The 20,965-nt window shown below is 53.4% G+C and overlaps 8 protein-coding genes across 8 annotated transcripts; 3 read left to right on the forward strand and 5 right to left on the reverse strand.

The window, feature by feature from the left end:
* Nucleotides 1-1,859: 1,859 nt before the first annotated feature.
* On the forward strand, nt 1,860-3,313 carry P153DRAFT_287548 (uncharacterized protein; the record flags this gene model as incomplete). The annotated part of the gene is made up of 3 exons (XM_033663544.1): nt 1,860-2,045; nt 2,100-2,559; nt 2,589-3,313. The coding sequence occupies 3 exons, from the start codon at nt 1,860-1,862 to the stop codon at nt 3,311-3,313; spliced, it is 1,371 nt and encodes a 456-aa protein (XP_033525488.1).
* Nucleotides 3,314-5,453: 2,140 nt separating this feature from the next.
* Nucleotides 5,454-6,782, forward strand: P153DRAFT_286995 (uncharacterized protein; the record flags this gene model as incomplete). The annotated part of the gene is made up of 1 exon (XM_033663500.1): nt 5,454-6,782. The coding sequence occupies one exon, from the start codon at nt 5,454-5,456 to the stop codon at nt 6,780-6,782; it is 1,329 nt and encodes a 442-aa protein (XP_033525489.1).
* Nucleotides 6,783-7,952: 1,170 nt separating this feature from the next.
* On the reverse strand, nt 7,953-8,710 carry P153DRAFT_211067 (uncharacterized protein). The gene is made up of 2 exons (XM_033662563.1): nt 8,523-8,710; nt 7,953-8,476 (listed from the first exon to the last, which is right to left on the reverse strand). The coding sequence occupies exons 1-2, from the start codon at nt 8,648-8,650 to the stop codon at nt 8,110-8,112; spliced, it is 495 nt and encodes a 164-aa protein (XP_033525490.1). The 5' UTR covers nt 8,651-8,710; the 3' UTR covers nt 7,953-8,109.
* A 57-nt stretch (nt 8,711-8,767) lies between these two features.
* On the reverse strand, nt 8,768-9,232 carry P153DRAFT_287939 (uncharacterized protein; the record flags this gene model as incomplete). The annotated part of the gene is made up of 2 exons (XM_033663574.1): nt 8,768-8,965; nt 9,017-9,232. The coding sequence occupies 2 exons, from the start codon at nt 9,230-9,232 to the stop codon at nt 8,768-8,770; spliced, it is 414 nt and encodes a 137-aa protein (XP_033525491.1).
* Nucleotides 9,233-11,205: 1,973 nt separating this feature from the next.
* On the forward strand, nt 11,206-11,591 carry P153DRAFT_211063 (uncharacterized protein). The gene has a single exon (XM_033662562.1). The coding sequence runs from the start codon at nt 11,293-11,295 to the stop codon at nt 11,500-11,502; it is 210 nt and encodes a 69-aa protein (XP_033525492.1). The 5' UTR covers nt 11,206-11,292; the 3' UTR covers nt 11,503-11,591.
* Nucleotides 11,592-12,771: 1,180 nt separating this feature from the next.
* P153DRAFT_313444 (V-snare-domain-containing protein) lies at nt 12,772-13,734 on the reverse strand. Its single transcript, XM_033664879.1, has 2 exons — nt 13,115-13,734; nt 12,772-13,020 (listed from the first exon to the last, which is right to left on the reverse strand). The coding sequence occupies exons 1-2, from the start codon at nt 13,702-13,704 to the stop codon at nt 12,933-12,935; spliced, it is 678 nt and encodes a 225-aa protein (XP_033525493.1). The 5' UTR covers nt 13,705-13,734; the 3' UTR covers nt 12,772-12,932.
* Nucleotides 13,735-14,920: 1,186 nt separating this feature from the next.
* Nucleotides 14,921-15,616, reverse strand: P153DRAFT_211093 (uncharacterized protein). Its single transcript, XM_033662564.1, has 2 exons — nt 15,481-15,616; nt 14,921-15,425 (listed from the first exon to the last, which is right to left on the reverse strand). Exon 2 carries the CDS (start codon nt 15,365-15,367, stop codon nt 14,975-14,977), a length of 393 nt encoding a protein of 130 aa, XP_033525494.1. The 5' UTR covers nt 15,368-15,425; nt 15,481-15,616; the 3' UTR covers nt 14,921-14,974.
* Nucleotides 15,617-16,562: 946 nt separating this feature from the next.
* Nucleotides 16,563-19,112, reverse strand: P153DRAFT_211176 (uncharacterized protein). Its single transcript, XM_033662565.1, has 2 exons — nt 18,198-19,112; nt 16,563-18,142 (listed from the first exon to the last, which is right to left on the reverse strand). The coding sequence occupies exons 1-2, from the start codon at nt 18,839-18,841 to the stop codon at nt 16,921-16,923; spliced, it is 1,866 nt and encodes a 621-aa protein (XP_033525495.1). The 5' UTR covers nt 18,842-19,112; the 3' UTR covers nt 16,563-16,920.
* Nucleotides 19,113-20,965: the final 1,853 nt, after the last annotated feature.

Consider the following 20,965-nt stretch of genomic DNA (forward strand, 5'->3'; position numbering starts at 1 on the left):
TGCACGCATGCATGCACGCAGGCATGGAAGATATCAGCGAGCAGGATGGAGCAGAATTTGTTGAAACACTCATCTTACACTAGGTAGGTATCTGCCACGGCAGGGAAACAGCAAGGACGAACTTGTATTTTTCCGTACAGTCAAGTCCACAAGCAAGCAAGCAGCCAGCTACCAAGCTATCAACCCAAATGATTGGCCCCGCAAGCCGCGGAACCCAGATCCGACTCTTCATCCCACTACCTGTATAGTACCTACAAGTGGCGCATGTCATTCCGCATCTAGCACCGCGCCGAATCCGCACACCCTGTTCTTGTTCTGTTCTGTTGTGCCATGCCCATGCCGTCTTGCACGGAAAGTCCGTCCACACACATACCATGTTCATACACGCACACGCATACCGGTAGATACCCTGTGTTGTTTCACTTTCCTTGTGCCGTCCCGTGTGCATCTCCCTCTCCCTGTCCCCCATCTTCGTCGCTTGCATGTGCGAGGGTTTGTCGATCTATGATGCACGATTGAACGTGTGTTTCTCCGTTCCGTTCTGTTCAGTTCGGTCCGGGGTTGTGAGAACGGTGCTCGACTTGGCATTGCCTTGCATTGCATGGCGTGGAGTGCAGCGGGATAGTAGAATACAAGCTCGCTCAACCGGCGGGGAGTCCGGTACAATACATACACACACGGGTCCACGACAGGGCTTGATATCTATTCATTCCCCCACGCGCCAATCAACTAGCACAAGTGCACTCGGGCCATGTGTTGGAGTTCAGGATCAGGATTGCGATTGGAATTGGCATTGGAATTTGACGTCGTGCTGCAGCGGGACGGGATAGCGAAGTTGAACTCACTCTCGCTTGTGCCTGTGCCATAACAATCAAACGAAGGGCGTTTTTTGCTTGCTCGGAACGGCGCATGGCATGGCGTATGGCTGGCTGAGATAACGTCACTGGCTTGGTTCGGTTCGGCTGCTGAACATGTGTACTTGCTACGGAAGAATTGCAATTGGAATCGAAACCCAAACCCAAACCACGGAGAAGTGACATGCCCCACGACCATCACCACGCTATCAAGCACGCGATGTGCATCTCAAGCACAAACACAAGCTAGCAAAGGGGTCAAACTCGCATCGATCAACCACACATAATGATTTGCACGAGATTTACAAATACCCTGCAAATCGCGACCAATCAGAGGACGCCAGCTAGTGCATTATCAGTTCGGCGACGCTACTAAGTACGCTGTTTTTACCCTTTCCATGCAAATGCAGTGCAGGATGGAAAAACGTCCGTGGCTGAAGCTAACTTATCTTGACTTGGCTCGGCTCGGCTTTGTGAGTTGCGTGTTGCATGTTGCATCTTGACCATTACTCAAGCGAAGAGTGCGTCATACTCCAACTGTTGCACATGCACATGCAGATGGCGGATGGTGGATACGATGTCAATGGCTTGTTTCGCGGGGCTGGAACACATGTATGGAACTTAAGCCGGTGTGAGTGCTGTTGTACTTAAACAGCGCGGTGTGCGCGCCGCTCCGGCTTGGGTTCCGTGTGTTCAGTCCAGTTCAGTTCAGTACCCACCCTCCTCCGCTTGTTTACTTATCACCGATTGCATACGCTGTCTGTGTGGCGTTGTTGAGTCTGTGAGCGTGCGCTCGGCGACCCTAGGGATTAGCTAGCTTCCACCATTTCATCGCACCGCCATCCCCGACCACAGCGTCGGGTCTTTTATAGGGCGTTACCCTCCCGCGTTCCTGGGCTTTTTTGTTCCGTTGAAGAAGGAAGAACATTGCTGGTGTTGTCCTTGATAGTCGCTACGCTGGTCGATATCTGCTCCATCAACCAACCAATCACTCACTCACTCATCATGGTCTATCCGATTTCCTACCGTCGCCCTGCGCAGGTTGCTCGCGCTGCATCGCATGAGTCCCTCTCTGGCGACCGCAAGCAACAATCGATACGCGAGTCTGTTCACTCAGGTAGTAGTGGGATGTCTCACGGGATCCCCGAGGCGCTGTCCTTCGACCGCATCATCGCGGGGGGTGTTTGCCCAGTAAGTCTTCTTCGATATCATACTTCCCCTAGTTGCTGTGCTGATTAGTACTAGCCATGCACAGTGCGAGACTTTATGAATTTCCTCAAGTACATCGAGCTGTCTGCCGAGAATCTGCAGTTCTTCCTCTGGTTCCGCGACTACAGCAAGCGCTTTGACCTGCTGCCTGCGGCGGAGAAGAGCCTCTCGCCTGAGTGGACGGGCGAGAAGAGTGGTGGTGAGAAGCCGGCGGCTAGGACGAGCAATCCGGATGTAGCGGCCATTCTCAAGGGGACGGATTTTGCGAGTGAGACGAATCTGGCTGAGCAGGAGAAGGTCGAGGGCGATCCGTTTTATACGCCACCGCACACGCCGGCTAGGAGCAGCGAGGCGAACCGCGATACGGGGGCGTCGTTCGATACGTATCAAGACAGCATGCAGACTGGCGGTAAGGTGGACCATGTTAAACGTGCTTCGGGAGCGTTTGAGAGTGCTGGCCTCAAGTGGAAGCCCTGTGAGTTTTCTCCGAGATCTAGTTGGTTATCGAATGCTCATGTCCAACAGTAACTGTCCAACCATATCGGGAGGAAGTCAACCGTGTCATCTCCATCTACATCGCGGATGGGGGAGCTCGCCAGTTGAATCTCTCGTCCAAGGAGCGTGTTGCGCTGCTCCACGCACTGCAGAACACAACACATCCATCTGCGTTCAACGACATCGTCACGACAGTCGAGTGGTCGCTGCGCTGCCAGGCGCATCCCAACTTCATCCGCTGGACCATCTGCAACGGCAATCGTCCTCGGGTCATCTTCGCCCGTGGTCTGGGAATTGGCGGCATCACCGTTGGCTTCCTCATCGCCATCCTGCTCACGCTCAGCTCTGCAAGCCGCGCCTGGCGCGTAATCTCCCTCATCGGCTTCCTCATCGGCATCTCGACACTCATCGCGGCGTGGAAGGGCATGTGCGTTGTCCTGCACGGCATGCACCACCGACATCTCCGTCCGTGGGAGCTATTCACCTCCGACGAGGAGCTGAAGGGGTACGAGGATTCCATGGGCAGTCTGACGTCGCATGCATCGAGCAACTCATGGGAAGACGAGCCGTGGGTGGCGCGGTACGAGAAGCGCAATGTGGTGAGGAAGATTTTCGACCGCGAGGTGTGGATTCAAGAGCCCGCTCTCCGCCAGATCCAGGACACCATTTTCCTGCAGGCGATCCTCGGCGCGCTTGTGATGTCGGGGGTTGTGGTTGGTGTTTTCTGTGCGATTCCGAGGGGAAATTACTTTTGAGTGTTGGGGAGGGTTTTTTGTGTTTTGCGTGTGGATTGTTTCGCGCGGTATACCCTTTTATGTGTGATGATTAGTCAAATACAGTCTGTGTCTGTTCACGTCGCATTGCATTGCATTGGTGATGGCGGGGTTGGGGTACACGTGTAGGCGCTTGACCGACTATGCGATGGGTGGTGAGGTTGTAAGTGGAGATTGGTGGTGGCGGTGTCGGGCGATGGGTAGATGCTTGACCGCTCATGCAGAGGCCACGGCCCGCGTGAATACGTGGAGGTTGAGTGTGGGTATTGCAGACGTGGTGTAGACGTGTTGATTGCCAGATCGTCTCTCACCGGATAGTGGGAGTGACAGTTCGGGGTGGAAGTGTGTGAGGGGGGTGAGTTGTGAACATGGCATGGCTTCTCCCTAACAGGTGCTGCAACACGTGCTGTTTCAATGCACATGAAAGTCGTGTGTGAATGGATGGATGTACTACTGCATACTGGACGATTCAAGCCTATTCACGACGTCCAAGACGTTCCAACAGGCGGTGGGAGGCTTTCAGGCATTCCATTCCTGGACCCTAGTGGCGGGTGACCCGACAGGCTTGGCCGGATTGGGTAGGGCGTGAGACGCATGGCAAGGCGGCGGGAGTGGCTGCCGGGATGCTGGCGTCACTAAGCAAAGAAGCAGGTCAACCATGTCGATACTCGCCCCGCTATGTAATCCTATACCTCTCCCTGGAATCCGCGTCTCACCTCGTCCCGGCTTCGATGCGCACGCAGAGCGACCGCCACACCCGCACCTCTGACCTCGCACCCTGTACATGTCTTACACGCACCACGACAGATACCCGACGTACCGTGACACGGACGGCTATGGCTACGGCTACGGCTACTCGAGGCACGACGACCTGAGCGACGTGGGCAGCCGCGCGAACCGCTCCCGATACTCGCCCGAGCCCTCGTACGAACACTCGTACTACCGCGCCTCCCCGCCCCGCAAGCGCACATGGCCGCCCTCGGCGAGCGTCGAGGACGAGACAGCGGCGCTGGCCAAGGAGGTGCTGCCGGTGGGCGCAGAGAGAGTCGAGCAGGACCATGAGCCGCCGGCGCACTCGCGGGGGGCCGTTGACCAGGACACGCTGCTGGAGGACATTGAGCCACCGCCCAGCGACGACCGCCGCTTCGTTCTCGTCTCAGAGCCCGGCACCTACGATGCTTCCTCGAGCGCCTCTAGCACCGCCAGCACGCCCCGCAAGTCCCGGGACCGCCGGCGGAGGAGCTTCCTCGAGCGCGGCAACACGGCGCACCGGAAGACCAGCCCCGACGACGACGACCCGCCCGTCTTCACAACCCGCACCTCGACGCCCTACGCCTACACGCCGCCCACCGACCAGAATGCCCGCCCGCCCAAGGCTGCCCCCGCGCGCACCCGACGCGACTCGCTGACCCGCCCGCAGCCGGCCCCCAGGAACGACGCCTTCGACGACTCGGACGTGGACAGCGAAGACACGACGCGCCTGCGGGCCGAGCGGAAGCCGGCGCGCTACAGCTTCGTCAAGAGCGACCTGCAGCGGGAGCACCTCAGGACCGATCTCAGCGACAGCCAGCCAGAGCCTCGACGCAAGAGGCGGGAGTCGAGAGAACGGCCGGCAGGACCACGTGGACACGACGCCTCGCCCACGTCGTCCCGCGACAACTCGTACCCGCAGTCGCCGCGCTCGTCGTCGTCTTCGCTCAACGGGAGCAGGAAGTCCAGGCCGGTCCCGGTCGACACGGCCCACGCCAACACGTCGCGCCCGCCGACCCGCCCTGGCTCGCCCGCCCAGCCTGTCCACTCCCCCAAGCTGCCCTCACGCCTGCGCGAGTCGCCCACCAGCTCCAGGCCGCCCTCGCGAACCAGCACCCGCCCCTCCACGCCGCTGTCCTTCTCGACGACCGTCCGACTGCCGTCTCCTGGCCGCGCGCCCATCCTCGAGGCCGACTGGCACACCACATACCCTCCAGTCAGTGCCCATGACCGCTCACGCCCGCCGTCCCGCTTTGGGCGCCACGACACCATGCCTGTGCCTGCGCCGCGAGCAGACGTCAAGCCTGCTCCGTCGGCGAGACCCGCAATCACCCTGCCCTACCCCGTCGACGACCACGCCGTCCACACCATCATGCCGTTTGAGGAGCATTACCGGTTCGACCACTCGGCAGTGGCGTCCCCGCGACAAACGTACCCGGACTCACCAAGACAGTCTTCCTCGTCCATCCCTGGCACACCCCGCGAGACCAGCGCCACGTTTCGCCCACCCGTCCCAAAGCACGATCCCGCCACTCTCGACGGTCCGTCACGCTTGAGGCGATCGCGGTCGAATAGCGCCAGCTCACGATCCAGCCTCGAGGGTCGTCGCGAAAGGTCTACGCGGGCACTTGCACCCCCCAGCCTGGACAAGCCACTTCCGTCATGTCCAAGAAGCAGCCCGTCGTCAAAGTACAACGACTGGTACAGCCTGAAGGGGTACCGCAACTTTGACATCTGTCCGACTTGTTACGAGGGTGCCTTTGCCGACACGCCGTTCGATATTCATTTTTCACAGGCACGACTGTACGACCGTCCAACCGAACGTCTCTGCGACTTCAGCAGTCCATGGATGCGCCTCGCCTGGCTCCTGACCATCAAACAACGTCGCCAATCCCTACAACTCCTCTACGCCCTCGCCGACATCGCAGACGGCGAGCGGCCGTGCCCCGGGGACCGAGAAGCCAGCAGCGACCGCATCAACTGGTACGGTATCCCCGACCAACGCGACGGCATCCACGTCGCAAACTTCGCCATCTGCTCCTGCGACGTCCGCATGATCGAAGCCATCTTCCCCACCATGCGCGGCTACTTCACCCGCCTACCCCCCTCGCACCAACCCACAAAGTCCCTCTGCAGCCTCCGCATCGCCTCCCGCCGTTTCCCAAAATACCTCGACCTCCTCGTCGAACTCGACGCCGAGGCTCAGTCCCTCGCCCTCCGCCCAAATATCGCACGCTTCATCCAGCTCGCCCGCGACAGCGCCTTCAAGGGCGAGTGCGCGAGGGATAAAGCCTACCTGCGCAAGCCATGGCACTTTATCCCTGCCCTCCCCGAACTCACAGTCTGCGAGGAGTGCTACGACGACGTCGTCTGGCCTGCTATGCAGACCCAGAAATCCTCCCTGCCCCGCCTCTTCACTAAAGCTATCCAGCTCGTGCCTCAGGAAGATACGGATGTGGGGTCCAGCTGTGCGCTGTATAGCCCCCGTATGCGCAGGGTCTGGGAGACGAGTATCAGGGAGGATGACTTTATGTATCTCAAGCGCAAGGCGGTGGAGAGGAAGAGGGCGGAGGCAAGGTTGGCGAGGGAGCGGAAGGGTGTTGTTGCTTGGATGGCGGGGGTGGAGAGGGGGGGCCGCGAGTGGGAGCGCGCTAGGGCTGAGCTGAGGGAGGTGGAGAGGGAGTGGGCTGTTTGGGAGTGATTGGATGAGTGGATGAAGTGATGTGGTTGGTGGGGGTTATTAGCGCGTGAATTGCATTCTTCTTCGTTCATATTCATGTGCGTCGTGTGGTCGTCTTTCATTCTTTCGCCCTTTTTTGGTGTAAAAATTACGACTTTTCTCAACGCATGCTGACTTACACATTGTACCAGAGTGAATGAGCTCATCGCACACCGGAACAAACCCGTGCGCTCCTGAGGAGGAGAAGAAACCAAAATAATACCCAACTCTGGTAACGAGAAAAAAAATTCTTTTCCCCAATCCACAGATCCCAATCACAACCCAGTTAGTCAGCTCCCTCCTACCACACCCACACAGCAAAAAAACCCGCTCATCCCCATCTCGTGACCGCAAATCCGTGGATACAGACATACACACCCAGCGAAAAGAAAAATAAAGATCACGGTTGTGCGAATGCAGCGCAGTCTCGTGAGGGGAAAGGCCGCGAATCCCGTGTCATAGTACGGTTCGGTGTGATATCAGGGACCAGAATGCGAACATGAGAGAATTTTTCTTCGTGCGTGCCGTGGTACTTCAGTCTTGCCTGGAGAGCACAGAGTGTATATAAACAACCCTTCATCCTCCCAATCTATCATTGTATCCTCCACAGCACATCTACAACAAGCACAACAACTCCAACTTCCCAAAAAAAAAAAAAACTTTAAAAGTCTACAACCACTCCAACCAGTAAACCCCCCCCCTCCCAAATCTCATCGTATCCGCCTAACCCCCCCTCCCCTTTTAGAAATGCACACCCCAACCACCATCCTCGTGGCCCTCCTCGCCACCCTAGCAGCCGCCGCCTCCCGCCCCTGCTTCCCGGGCCACTACCGCTGCGACGGCCCCGGCTACATCGAACGCTGCGACATCCGCCGCGGATGGGTCTATTCGCGCCGTTGCTACAGCGGGACGTGTAAGATGGAGCATCCCGAGATGATAAGGCCAGAGAGGCCGATGATGCCGTTTTGTGAGGATGGGGGGGGTGGATTTGGGGGGGAGGGGGAGGAGGAGGAGGAGGCTGAGGGGGAGTGGGAGTGAGGGGACGGATGGGGAGGGTGTGTGAGGAGATGGGGGATGGATGGGGGGATGGGGAGGGGGAGATATGCGGGGAGGAAGGAGGTGATGCTAGACTACTACAATCAAATTCAGTCTAGCAATCTCGTGCCTGAAATCCTAGTTGTATGCGCCTTGCGTGCACTCTTTCGTACGTCTTGATCGTGTATTTGCAGCTTGTAGGAGCCACACGTGAAGAATACAGCGCCACTTCCTCCTTGTCATCCACTTATATGCTATGTAGAGATGAGTACGCTCAAGCAAGGCTACCCTCTTTGTGAAACACTCCAGGCATCTCGTCTACCCTTCGCTTGTTCTTGTTCTTCTTCAGTCCCCGCGCGGTCGTCTCGACAATCGGCACTTTTAGCCAGTCAGTGTCCTCGTTGCTGTCGCCAAACGCACTAGGAATAGACTCGATAACGCTTCGCAGCTCTACTGCTGGGAACTCGCACTTGATGTTCATTGCAGCATCGCGGATTAGGACATCTACATCTGAACGGCTGAGATCTTGCGATTCCATTTTAATGGAGATACTGCAGCATAAGAGGGTATCCGCGGCACGAGCAAAGAAGTTCGTCCACTGGTTACGATACTGGTGTTCAGTGTTATTGGTCATAACCCAACTACAAGATATTAGCAAGAATACATTAGACACGTTTACTTACTTACCAGATGTCAACTACCTGCCTTGACGCTGCAAACAACGATGCTACCATATCGGACCCTGGGACAAACCTCTCACACCAGAAGTCTAAGCGTCCCTCCAGGTCTCTACCGAGTAGAGGCATTAGCCTCATTTGACTGAGTATGGTGCGGGACGTGATATTCTCAACGTCGATACGCGACTCTACGATAATGTCCCTGCGAGTTCTATAAAAGGCTTTGGCACGGTTGGCGTGCAGCTAGTCGTCGCCTCAAGTTAAAGAGGCAGTTGTCAACGCGGACTTATGCGCCTCGACATAGGCTGTGCGTATCTGGCCCTGAAGTGTTTCTACAGCGGCTTCGTACATTTCAGCGTTTGCAAGGCGGATTGCGCGGTCTGGACCGGTCTCTGGGCCGGCAGGAGCAATGCGATACCAACGTGCCTTCAGCGACCAGTTTGTAATTGAGACCTGAGACTACTCAATATAGAACGTGTAGCAAATCGGTTATTAAGAACTTACTTCGTAGTTGTCTGCAGACAACTCACCTCGAATCCATGCACGAATGTGACTGCTCTTCCCAACCTTCTCTCCGAAGATCTCTGACTGTGGTCTGCCATAGTGTTCTTTGACCCACTTCTGGGCTGCAGGTTGATCTGCCGTATTTCCAGCCAGGAGAGCTTCGTACCCGTATGATAGTTTGCAAAAGTGTATAGCAAGAATGCGGGCAACTGTCATCGCATCTGGGCGGGATGAGGCCGCTACTTCTGGTGCATTATGTACGTGGCTACTCGGATTACGTGGTGTTAACTTTTCGTCTTGGACTGGTAGATCAGACCACAAGACGGTTGGTGGTTCGCGGACGAATATCTTCGCAAAGGGTGCGATTGATACCGTAGCTTGGGCTGCCATTGTGTCTATGCGTAATTGTTGGAATGCTAGTAATATTTGAGTCGTGGAAGAAAAGTCGTGGAAGAGAGATCGTGGAAGGAAGATCGTGAGAGGAACAATGAGGGGAGTCTTTGCTGTATATATGGGAACTACCAACCGAAAAGCTCGCGTCTCTCACTTGAACGCTACGACAGCATAAGATATCGGCGTGAATAGAGAGGTGTAGGAGGGGCAAGGTGGCAGTCTGCTACAGAGTTAGCCTTCAAGTAAAGGTGGAGATTTAAGAAAAAAAATGAAAGGAAGGAAAGAACAAACATCGTAGAACATTACAGCAGATTCTTATACAACGCGATCAGCTCATCCAGTCGTAGGTTTTGGCACTGCTCAACGCTAGTTTCAGTGTAGCGCGAGTATCCTCCTCCCGTTCATCCTGCTCACGGGCAATTCCTGCCGCTGGCTTCTTTCCTTTTCTCGGCTTTTTTGCAGTACCTGCAGATGATGTTGATGTGGAAGTTGTAGCGGAGTCGGCGTTGGCAGCAGACGCAGTGATGGTAACTGCCTTTGGAGACTCTGTGGACCTCGCATCTTCCGATATTGGTGTGAATTTGGCCAGTGCCACCTTGTCGTATTTGCATTCGATCTTCAGCAGTTTGCATCTCCTGCATGGAAGCTTGTGGTCGCATTTTCCAGAGTCTTGTCTGCAGCGCACACCTCTTTCGCCCGGGCTGGTCGGAAGGTTGTTCAAGACATGATGTGCCCGATACACAACAGCTGGACAACTACACGAGAGTTTTAGATGGAAGCTGTGCGCCTTGGAAACTGCTGGTGTATGTCTGGCTTGCGTACTTGTAGCTGGAAGTCGTGAAGTTGGTGGCGTAGGTACAGCGCTGTGCCGACTTGGCCTTGTGTGTATCCTTTGAAGATCGAGCGGATGTAGTGAAAATAAAAGCGGGGGTGGTGATTACAACGTGACGTAGGAACGCAACGAGATAGTGTGAAAGATCCGAGGCGGAAATCTTGCGACAGCTAGGCAACTACATGTAATGATTTGAGGAACTTACATATTACTTATATACGCCTAGCTTGCCCACTTCTGTCTCAGGCTTGGTTCTCCTGAACGAAGTCCGCGAACTCCTTCGTCTTACCTCACTGTTCACCGTTTTCACCTGCACACACGATAGTCACTTTGCGATGTCTCTCCTGTTGAAGAATTGCTAGAGAAGAGCATACATAACCACCTCGAGTTGGTCCCTGAATATACATTTGACACGGTAGTCTCCACGAGAACCGTTTAGATGTCAGGGAGCCGTGGATCGAGGCCATGAAGTTCATCCAGTCTAAGTAAATGTCGCTGACGGGGTGTCCCAGTAGCCGGCTAGTAGGTCTTAGTAACGAATCTTACCATTGACGCGTACACGTTGCCGTTCCTAGGCGTTCCGTTCGGTTGCTTTATAATGCAAGGTATCATGCCTTCCTGCTCCCGCCTCTCTTTTTCCGCCTGTTCGCGCGTGGTGTTCTGCCTCCAAGGTGTTGTTCGAGGTACATCTCAGTATTCATTCTTGAGTTTTCCGCAATTGACGGTGTGCTCCAGATGGCGGATACTAGTATTTCCCCGCTGGCGTCCGCGGATGGCGAACTGTGTAGGTCTAATCGTACTGCATGAATATGCATACCCATCACGGTCGTTCAATACACCTTTCACCAGATGTAATATAAGAACGCGAACGGAATAGAGTGATAGCTACCTAGTCTCTTTTCGCGCAGATTGCGAAAGAGAAAATGGGTGGTAGGAGCCAGCGACACATGCAGTTACGAAAAGCGGCTAGCGTTGAACACACAAGAACGGAGTGAGAAATACAAGAGATAGAGGTGACGCGCTGGAAGGCTTGTTCTTTGCATAATGTAGTATGCGAATCGACACTGGACTGAAGGCACGGAAATCGAGGATGAGGAGACACCAGAGATCAAGATTTAGTCTGAGCACGGTCGTTGGCACGCGTACGTTACAGATCTTGGTATGCTTATATCTGGAGACATGGTATGCTCCAATCCCCCAAGATAGACGCTTGCTGTATATTGGGATTTGTAGAAAGATATCGTACGAGGTGACCAAATGATGCAGACATAGGATGAACAACGCCAAGACCCCTCAGAAGATAATCAGGTGGAGTAGGTACTGGCAAATACAACGAGCGTTCCGTGTCACGTTCAGAAGAATGATGATAGACACTCTGTCGTTTGCCTGATCAATGCAGTAAACGTGCTGTTGCCGACGATTTGCCGAAGCCAGTCTTATCACAGTTAGCCTATAATCACGTGTAGCGCTAGGCAGCAGCAGCCCGATGCCTATATAACGCTCTCCTCCCCCGTCCCCCTTCTGTTTTTCTCATCCGAGTAAGTCTCCTCGCTCCCCCCACCACCCCGTCAAACAAAACTGGACAGTTTTGTGATGTGTCAGCAGCACACAGAATAAAATCTGTCCAGTTTGTTCAACAGGGTGGTGCCTTTGTTGTTGGTTTCATTGCTGACGTCATCCTAGGTGCAAGGGCTTTACGCTGACCAGTGAAGATTCGTCTGAGGTAGCGTTTTTGCTAGTTGAAAACTACAACTATGACCGCTCCAGTTGGTCTTCGGATCGGCTGGGAATTTTTGTCCCAAACTTTCGCGTTTCGCGCTTTTCATCGTCTCCTGCGGCTTGCGCTGCGGAGTTGAGGAAGAGTCGTTCCTTTTTGCATGTTTGCTTGTTGATGTCATTGTTCTTGAGACGTCTTGTCAGCCCAGTTGCCTGTTACGACACGTAAGGCTATCTCAAGTGAGCGTTCAGGCTGCGTCGCCGACAATAGGAGCCTGGGCAAGATTTTTGCGCCATCCTGTGAAGGTGCGTCGCTGTCAGTCGCACATGCCGAGGCTGCAGCTTCTGAGTTCGTGGCACATCCAATGCAGACGTGCTCCAGCAGACGCGTACGCTTGCCTTCCCTCCTGCAATCGTCCATCATACATCACCTCTACAACTGCGTCATTGTCTGTTCGAAACCCAATATCCATCGCTTCCCACACACTCTACTCGACAAACCGTTTACACAGCGAATCGCTGGTAGATGCCGAGTGCAAGTGTAAGGAGCATGCAAGCCAGAGCAGGTGAGTATTGATCTATTGGGAACCCTGATGGGGAAGGGTCATGACAATCCCTGGCGCAACTGCACAAAATCGTCCAGCCATGTTCATTGCTAATGGGTTCCTTTTCTGCTTCGTTGTTGCGTGGTAGGCTCGCCTCTATCAGTGTGAACGAATTCACGCATAGATAACACAGCGGGTGAGTTCAGTTGGGCTGCACGGTTTTGAGCATCTGTCGTCCACGCTGAATGTGAGGGTTGCCTAGATGACAAATTGCCTATTTCTTCACTTATGGAGTAAATAATTCATATGCGCAAGGAAACGGACTTTATTCTGTCACAGATCCCAAAATCACGACCTTAGTTCCCACAACCCATGTTATCCATTACAATGTACTCCCAAACGCCATGCAAAACGAGATCAGAGAATACAATCATCTAAACTTGCTGAAAATAACAGCAATGATAAGCAGGACCAGCACGGTGATGATGGCGATGGTGATGATGCGGTTTGTGGCCATCCTATTACGCCAAGTTAGCACGTCTCTCAAAAGGGCATCCATCTGCAATCCCTTATCAACAGGAAATCAGATAGAGGGATGGTGGCACCACGCACCTTCTCGCCATGCCCCTCAGTGTCTTGATACTGCGATCCGTGTACGTCTCACTCTCTAGCAAGCGCTCCCTTGTATGCGTAATCTGCTCCCTCTGCCTGTGCAAGTCGCTCAGTGTGCCGGCGCCAATTTGCTCCGTCTCGAGGGCAATGCGCTGGCTCTCGCGCAGGCGGCCCGAGCTCCTATTCAAACGGTCGGTGCCAGACAACAGCTGCTGGCGCTGATCCTGCTGGGCATCCGTGTCGGGGTTATCCGTGTAGCGGCCGCCGAAGAGCTTGCTGCGATCGTTTGTGTAGGCGTCGAGCTTGCGCTTGGTGGCGTCGAGGTCGCTTTCGTAGTTGCGGAAGCGCGTGTTGTACTTTGACTTTGACGACGCTGGGATATTGGACTTCTCGAGGCGCATTTGCCCAATCAACTCATTGGCTTCTTCGAGGGCGCGCTCGGCGCGGCTGATGGCGGCTTTGCGCGGTTCGCCAGTCGTCTCTTTGATCTGCTCGAGTTGCTGGGACAGGTCGGCTTGTACGAGCTTCAGCTCCGCTTCGTAGCCGCTGAAGCGCTCCGTCCCAGCTTCGGCGTCGATGAGGTTGGACATGTTTGCGGCGAGGTGCGTAAGCGATTTGGCGTCGTGGGGTCGATCGACGGATGGTAATGGTGGTTGTTGTTGTAGTTGTAGGCGGCGACGTGAACGAGGTGTGGAGTACGCCTGCGTCGCATTACGCACTGCCAAGGATGACCCTGCTATTCCATATCACGTGCGTCACACCTCAGAGCATGCCATCTACCAATGCTTCTAGCTCTGACCTAAGTATCTGCCAGCTATCACAGACTGTACTTCGAAAAGTCTTCTCCAGTAAATACTTCATCTTGATACCGTCTACATGCATGTAGCCTGCGATTTGTCCTACTCGACGAGCCAATGCGGCACATCAATGCCTGAGGTCTATCGAGGTAAATAAATACTGTACGCGGTGCTGACTTGAACTAATCTGTTGACAGTTCTTGCTCATTCGATACGATCAAGGCGCCGTGAATTGGTCCCGAACATTAGTCTCTCTTCTCTTAGCGACCGACTGGATACCTCAGGATAATTGAGATGGATGGATAATTATACTATGTTCAACACTCCAACGCTTTCAAGCCTTCCTGGTGCATGGATTTCGACATCATTCGTTGCAGTCGATTTGCTCTGGACCTGCTTTACTTTACTCCCAAGTTCCCAGTCCCAGATTCCGCAACTTGGCCAAGCGTTGGTAAGTTCCTGAAAGAGAAGGGTACTCGGATGCGATCATGGCCATAAGGCATCATGACACCCAAATAATTACCGTACCCAACACTCGTGCCTGGCGCGGGTGAAATCTAGAAGGAATTCCCATCTCCTCATTATGGTGGCAGAGACTCCATCGTGGTTAAGTGTAGAAGAGGTTACAGGACATCATATCAAGGCCCCGGTCAAAGGACATACGAACATGCATGTGCATTTGAAGTGCCTTGAGGCTGTGGGTACAAAGAATGGGCACATCGGACTAACACTATACAGAAAAGAAAAAGGCAAGACAAAGCTATTTAATAAGATCGTTTTGGCATACTATGGCAGCCAAAGCATGTCAAGTGCCCAGAGAACCTGCAACTACCAACGCAAAAATAATTCCTGGATGCCTTGGGAATTAAAACAAACTCCACATATATGTTCACTCCAATCTTCCATACGTCATTCATACTCAACCCCTCTGCTTCTCTGCCTGACCAGCCCGTAACTATATCATCATCTCCCAGCCCCTCCCCCACTCAACCCTGACAGATAAGCTGCGGGTTGCGTGAGAATGTATGATGTATGCTCGGGTAAGGTGGAAGTTAGGAAGGGACTAGGTAGGAGTGTGCCACTGGGGGACCGTGGAGACGAAGTTCATGCGTGGGGTGCGACTAGAATTGAATCGGCAGGACTGGGTTGCTAGGAGGCTGGTGATGGTGGTGGTGCAGTGCTGAATTGGGGTATTGGGGGAGGACGAGATGCGGTTGCAGTTGTGTAGGGACGTTCGGAGCGGGACGAGGGTATGTGCAGGAGGTCGTTGGTTTTGTAACGACCGGGTAGAACAACCGCATACAATATTGGTACATCGATAGTGGATTAAGCTTGGCATACGGTCATGTAATGTCACCCAAAAGTCAGCGGGGAGTAATGTGTAGGGAGGGAAGGAGCTCCACTTATTCGGGAGGCGTTCCCTCGCCCATCGTAGCTGTGAAGAGACCAGTACCATAAACCATCATCGAGTGATAGAGTCCCTCTCTTTGAATTGGGTGACAGCCATGTCGTTCCTAGTAGGGTGCTGGTCATTATCTCGCTCGCCAAATTGGAAACTCGGGTTCTTACAGATGGATGCTGCCATCCTTTATCCTTCCCGAGCCGTTTCTCCATCGCAAAGCTGGAGTGTGTTTCGATTATCCTAGATATAATATCGACCGATATTTGATTCGTCGGACAGCCTTACTTTGTGGGTGATGCCAGGCTTCGATGAGGCGGTAGATGCGACCCTACATTTCTGCTATCTGACTGCGGTCAGCATGTTGTAATGGAACTCTGACGAAGTGCCACAAGATCAGTCGACAATTCTCAGCAATTCTGAAGACGTCCACAAGCTGAGTGTCTATGATTTGTCGGCAAACTATCCGGTCACTGTCCCACTCTTCTCGGCTCTTTCTTCCTAATTCTCTCTTTCTGACTCTTTTTCCCGACTAGGCCCGTGAGCCCCAGGACAAAGCTGCACACAGCCATCGGCGATGTTTGCCACACGAGTTATCGTACGAAGAATATCGGCATTGTGAAGCGACTTGAGTCTGAATGCGGACATCTGGTGAGCTGTCGGCGAAGAAGTCCGAGAAACCCAACAAGATTTCGTGCATGCTAAGTCATACAGGAGAAGATGCTCTTGGCGCATGATCTCGATATCTGATTCCATGTAAGTAACATTTGGTAGTTTGTCCAAGTCAGATCTCTATAGCTTCAATACTTCTTGCAATACAATAATACACTTGTTTGCGCAGCTAAATTCCGGTTGATAAGAAACCTACGTGCGCACAGATCAAAGTTGCAGATATACCAGGGTGTGCCATTTTTATCTTAAGGTGTCACTTCCTATGCACTGTGCACATCCGCACTCCTTCCCAATGTTCCGAACCAATCACAGATGGATACAGTTCGGCTTGAGTTATAGATGGTGAATCCCACGAACAGGCTCAAGGTAGTGAGATTAAGGGGTTTCTGATCATGATTCGCTACGGATGTACCATCCGTAGATCAGCTCGTGCCAGCAAGTGTGCTTAGAGCGTTTGCCGGTATATGCTGCAATGCATGAAACCTGTGCTCCCGCTTTTCTATGCACCGTCCAATGGTCAACGACATACGGTCGGCTGCCGCGCACCCGTGGCGTGTATCACGATTACAGGATCAGCACACGCTGGAATTGGGGGCTGAATTATTGTATATAGAGTACAGAGACCCAGATGTTTAGACGCTATATATGAGAGTTGTCTTGATTGCGGTGCCAGTTTCCAATCCTCAACCACGCATGACGTCAAAACTAGTGAGCTAGATCAACTGTATATTTCTCCATCGAAACATATCGAAAACCTCCTTTGCTCCTTGACGATTCACTCTTGTTCTCCTTTGATGCCATTATATACACAAAAAGGTGAGCATGGTGCTCATTTACCGGCTCCAGGAAACGCCGCGCCGGTGGAAAAACTCCTAAAGACCAAGATATACGCCGGTCCAACACAGAACATAACACATTTCCCCTCTTCAACAGGCCTCTCATTTTGTTACATAATATGGGTCGTGAAGTGTGTGGACCCGATTGAGAGTAGGAAAATCCGCGTCAGTCATAATACCATCATACGCCGCGAAGGTCGTCATCGTTGCATGAGTTGCTGAAGGAGGCGCCATGGTGAACTGAGTTGACAGATAACCAGGTATACCAGCGGGAGGTGCTGGTTCTGGCTCCTCTCGACGCCGGACCATCATCGCATCCTCTATCCATAGGTCGGAAAAATCAAGGGACAGTCGCCTAATTATGCCTTCGGAAGACCTGAGAGCGACGGAATACGCACGTCCAGCCACAGGGTCTGGCATGCTACGCAGCCAACGGACAGTTTTCTTAACATAATGAACCAGTACCAGGTTACCGTTCGACGTAGGCGAGGCCGAGGAAAGACCCAGCAAGAAGACGGACAATGCCTGCATCATATGATGGACGATGCACCACCAGGGACCTTGGTCATAGATAAAAAGAGGGTTCGGATCATCGGGGAGAAAGTCAATGACTGTCTTTGCAGCGTCGATGCAGCTTGTCGCAATGCGTCGTGTGGAGCTTGCTTCGTGTTCATCCTTCCGGGTGTGCCTCCGACCGCCGAGACATGGGCGTGTCAGTAGCATCCTGGCGCTGCACAGTTGGAAACCAAGGAGCATGCGCTCACGGAAGAACGTCATGCTGGTCGAATTGGGCGTCATCTGGAAGTTGAATTCGGCGGGCAAAGCTGCGACCCACTGGTCAAGACGCACACCGAGTTGGGCCATGTCTAGCTGGATCTCGCCTGGAGATCGAATCATGGTGCCTGCAGAATAAAGCGAAGTCAAGATACTCTGGGTAATGTTTGACAACTGGATTGCCGCCTTGAAGTACGACCCGGAGTCGGCACGAGCACTTCCTAGACTCGCTGGGGCTCGGAAAGGCTCCGTTCCCGCGTGAGCTTCAGTTGGGGAACTGAGAGTTGTTGTAGAACCTGTACGCATGCGGTGTATTGCGCTCATCTGCTCTTCCGGGACTGCTATGGGCCACGGCACCGAGCAACACGAATCGACGATGATGCTGGGTCGACCCGTCACGATGCTGAGTGTTCGCTCGAGTGAGTACAAACTCCACCATGTGCGGACATGTTTCTCTCGTGTTGCTATCGAGGCGGATGGATCTTCATTGCGAACGTGGAAGCCGAGTGAGAAGGCGGACCGCAGGGCCATCCCGATTATAGTCCACGCCCTGCTTTGATCAGCTATCGTTTCTGGAGACGGCGACGCACAATACGAAGACTTACCGATTGATCTGACCAACAGTAAGCCAGTAGAATGCCAGGAGCCCAAGCATCTGGATTTGATACAAATCCGAATGATTTGTTATGGTTGATTCATTCAAACCAAACGCTCGCGCCCTCGCTTGATAGATGAGATGATCGCGCTCGTCAGCTCGCCAGCTTGCCTTGACAAGATGCGAATACTTCGCACCAATCGCAAAAACCAGATTCAGGATGGCCTGCCACATTGGATTAAGCTGGGGTGCATTTCCGTTATGCACTGCCGTGAAACACCTCCGGAACTGATCCTCAAAAAACTTGCGAGCGAGAATGGGAAATGAATCTTGCACTTTAGCCATGTAACACAACAGCAGGTGCTCAGCTGTCTCCGGCTGCGGCAGCTCATATGGGTCGACGTAAAAGTCCACGTCGACGTTTTCGTCATCAGCCCAGAAGCTAAAGGAACTCACTTGGTCACTACCCGGCGCATATGAGCCTCTTGGTTGATGCCCTGCTCGTCTAGCTTCATCGTCCGCTCGGTCTGTCTCTGCCGTCGCAGCTGCGCGTAACCACTGTATCTCGGAATTCTTCCCAACGAAACCAGTAGCACGAGCGCGATCGTTTGTGTTCAGATTTTCGTCCAGAAGGTCCAGGGACTCAGTGTCCATCTCTTCGTGAGTGTTCGGAGCGCCCAGTTCTCTATCTCCCTGGGAGCTTAGCTCAGTGTCAGGATTCGACCGTGGCGTCGACTGCCGAGCTTCGGATATCTCTTCTTCGACCTAAGAATACGTCAAGTGCCGAACTTGGCATCAGAACCATCTTACGAGGGCTGCGTACCATGCTCAACATCTCCGCGATCCTGGTGCTCTCCTCTACGTTTACGCTTGCTCTGAGCTCCCTCAGAAGCCCTGTCATGTCCTGGCATCGCGAAGTGACGCTGGATTGTGTTAGGGCAACAAGACATATGAAGTTGAGATTTGAACCTACATCTTCAATTTATCTTTTCGGGGAAGTATGTATTCACACTCGCGGTTTGTAGACGCGCAGTGCTTGCAATGCGGCCTCTCCCCAGTGCACTTGATCTTATGGGACCGACACTAATAGTGGGGCGCTGTTAGAAGATATGTTATCAGGGAAACGCAGCCTGACCTATCAGGTGATTGCGAGATACCCCGACGCCATCTGGAGAGCGCTGCTTCACACCAGCTATCTCATAACGGAGCGTTCGAGTGCGTTATACTTACTGCTGTACATGCTCTAGAAACTCGGCGACGGTCTTTAGTCGTGCTGTGACCTCGGACGGTAGTCTGCAAACGCGGAATGGCAACTTTTCGCTGGCCGAAGGTGGTAGATGTAAGATCCGACGGGTAAACTTGCGCATTGGAAGACATGTTCCGCTTTGATGTCTTGCTGTCGAAAGGCCGTGGGTGCTGTGTCAATATCTGTTCATTTGGTAAGGCCGAAGGTAGGTAGGTCAAGGGCATGGCGGTGCGTCGATTGACCGCTGGCGAGTCACTGGCTGAACAGCTACTGCATGTCGCTCGACCTTAGCAAACTATATCGATCACAACCAGCCTTAAGATACTGAAGAGTACACCTCGAAATGGCCAGACTTTGACGCGGATGCATGTGCTGTTTTAACGGGCGCTGAGGTAAGCAGCTCGGCACTCTCTTTGGCCACTGGAGAACTTGTCCGCACCAATGAGAGCACTGCCACTGGGTCGATCGAAGAATGCTTGTTCGTTAGACCCCCGGCTCGCCTCTCTAACGCGCGGTGTTTTAGTAGGATGTTGCCGCATCCAGCACGATCAGCCTCATGAATCTATCTGGGCTTGACCTCTACCTTTCTTTCGATATGGCTGAACCGACATGACTCGCACTGTATCTGGTTAATTCAATATGATGCCCTGGACTTTGTTGCTCCCAAAAACACCCACAAAAAGCAAACTCTGCACGAAACACGATAAGCTGGCACTTTATGCCGGAAGATGGTGTCGGTGAATGCCAGCAGGTCCCATTTACACCGAGTGCGTAATGACGATCTATGCTAGAAACCGTGAGCCTGAACTACCCAGTCTGTTATGGAGAATTTCGCTACATTTTATTACAGGGCTACCAGTGCATGATAGGCTCTTTTCCGCATATCTGAGGTTGCGAAGTCCACTCAACAATCAAGCTACGGCTAGTACGCCGTATCACATCGAGCGGCCAAACTCAACATGGGATGAGTGGTACGCCCAGGCCTTGCTCAGTATTCAAGAAGGTCATACGGAAATGTAACACTTCGTGCCGTGCGCTCGCGGATGAGGTTCATTTGTCCGTGCTTTCTCACTTATGATTACTCTCCGTCACAGATGGGAATGAGCCCCGAGGCCAATCACACGTTGTAATTTCAGTATGCCGTTCAAGCCTCAATCGCGTAGAGACCGGCATCTTCGATTAACGAAACGGTCGTTGCCGTTGATCCGATCCGACGGGGTAGTCAACATGGATTTCTAACCGTATAGAGACTCCCCAAACTCCAAAGGGTTGCCACCTACTCAGTGCATCGGGGTCGGTAAGGTATCGCATCGCGATGAACAGTTTGTGCGAGGCGCTAGTATCTACACAGGGGAGCTGGAATTTGACAGCTCTTCGATTGGCGTGACAGGGGTGGAATGCGTTCCTCTCATTTCACATCCGCGATTGGCTAGAAGTCCGTCTGCTGTTCCTGCTGTGTCTTCCTGAACAGCATCGTTCCGGTGAATTGAAGAACCATTGCCGCATAACCATAAGGGGGATTAATACCCTGT

This window comes from Dothidotthia symphoricarpi (assembly GCF_010015815.1).
Source record: "Dothidotthia symphoricarpi CBS 119687 unplaced genomic scaffold P153scaffold_7, whole genome shotgun sequence".
NCBI lineage: Eukaryota > Fungi > Ascomycota > Dothideomycetes > Pleosporales > Dothidotthiaceae > Dothidotthia > Dothidotthia symphoricarpi.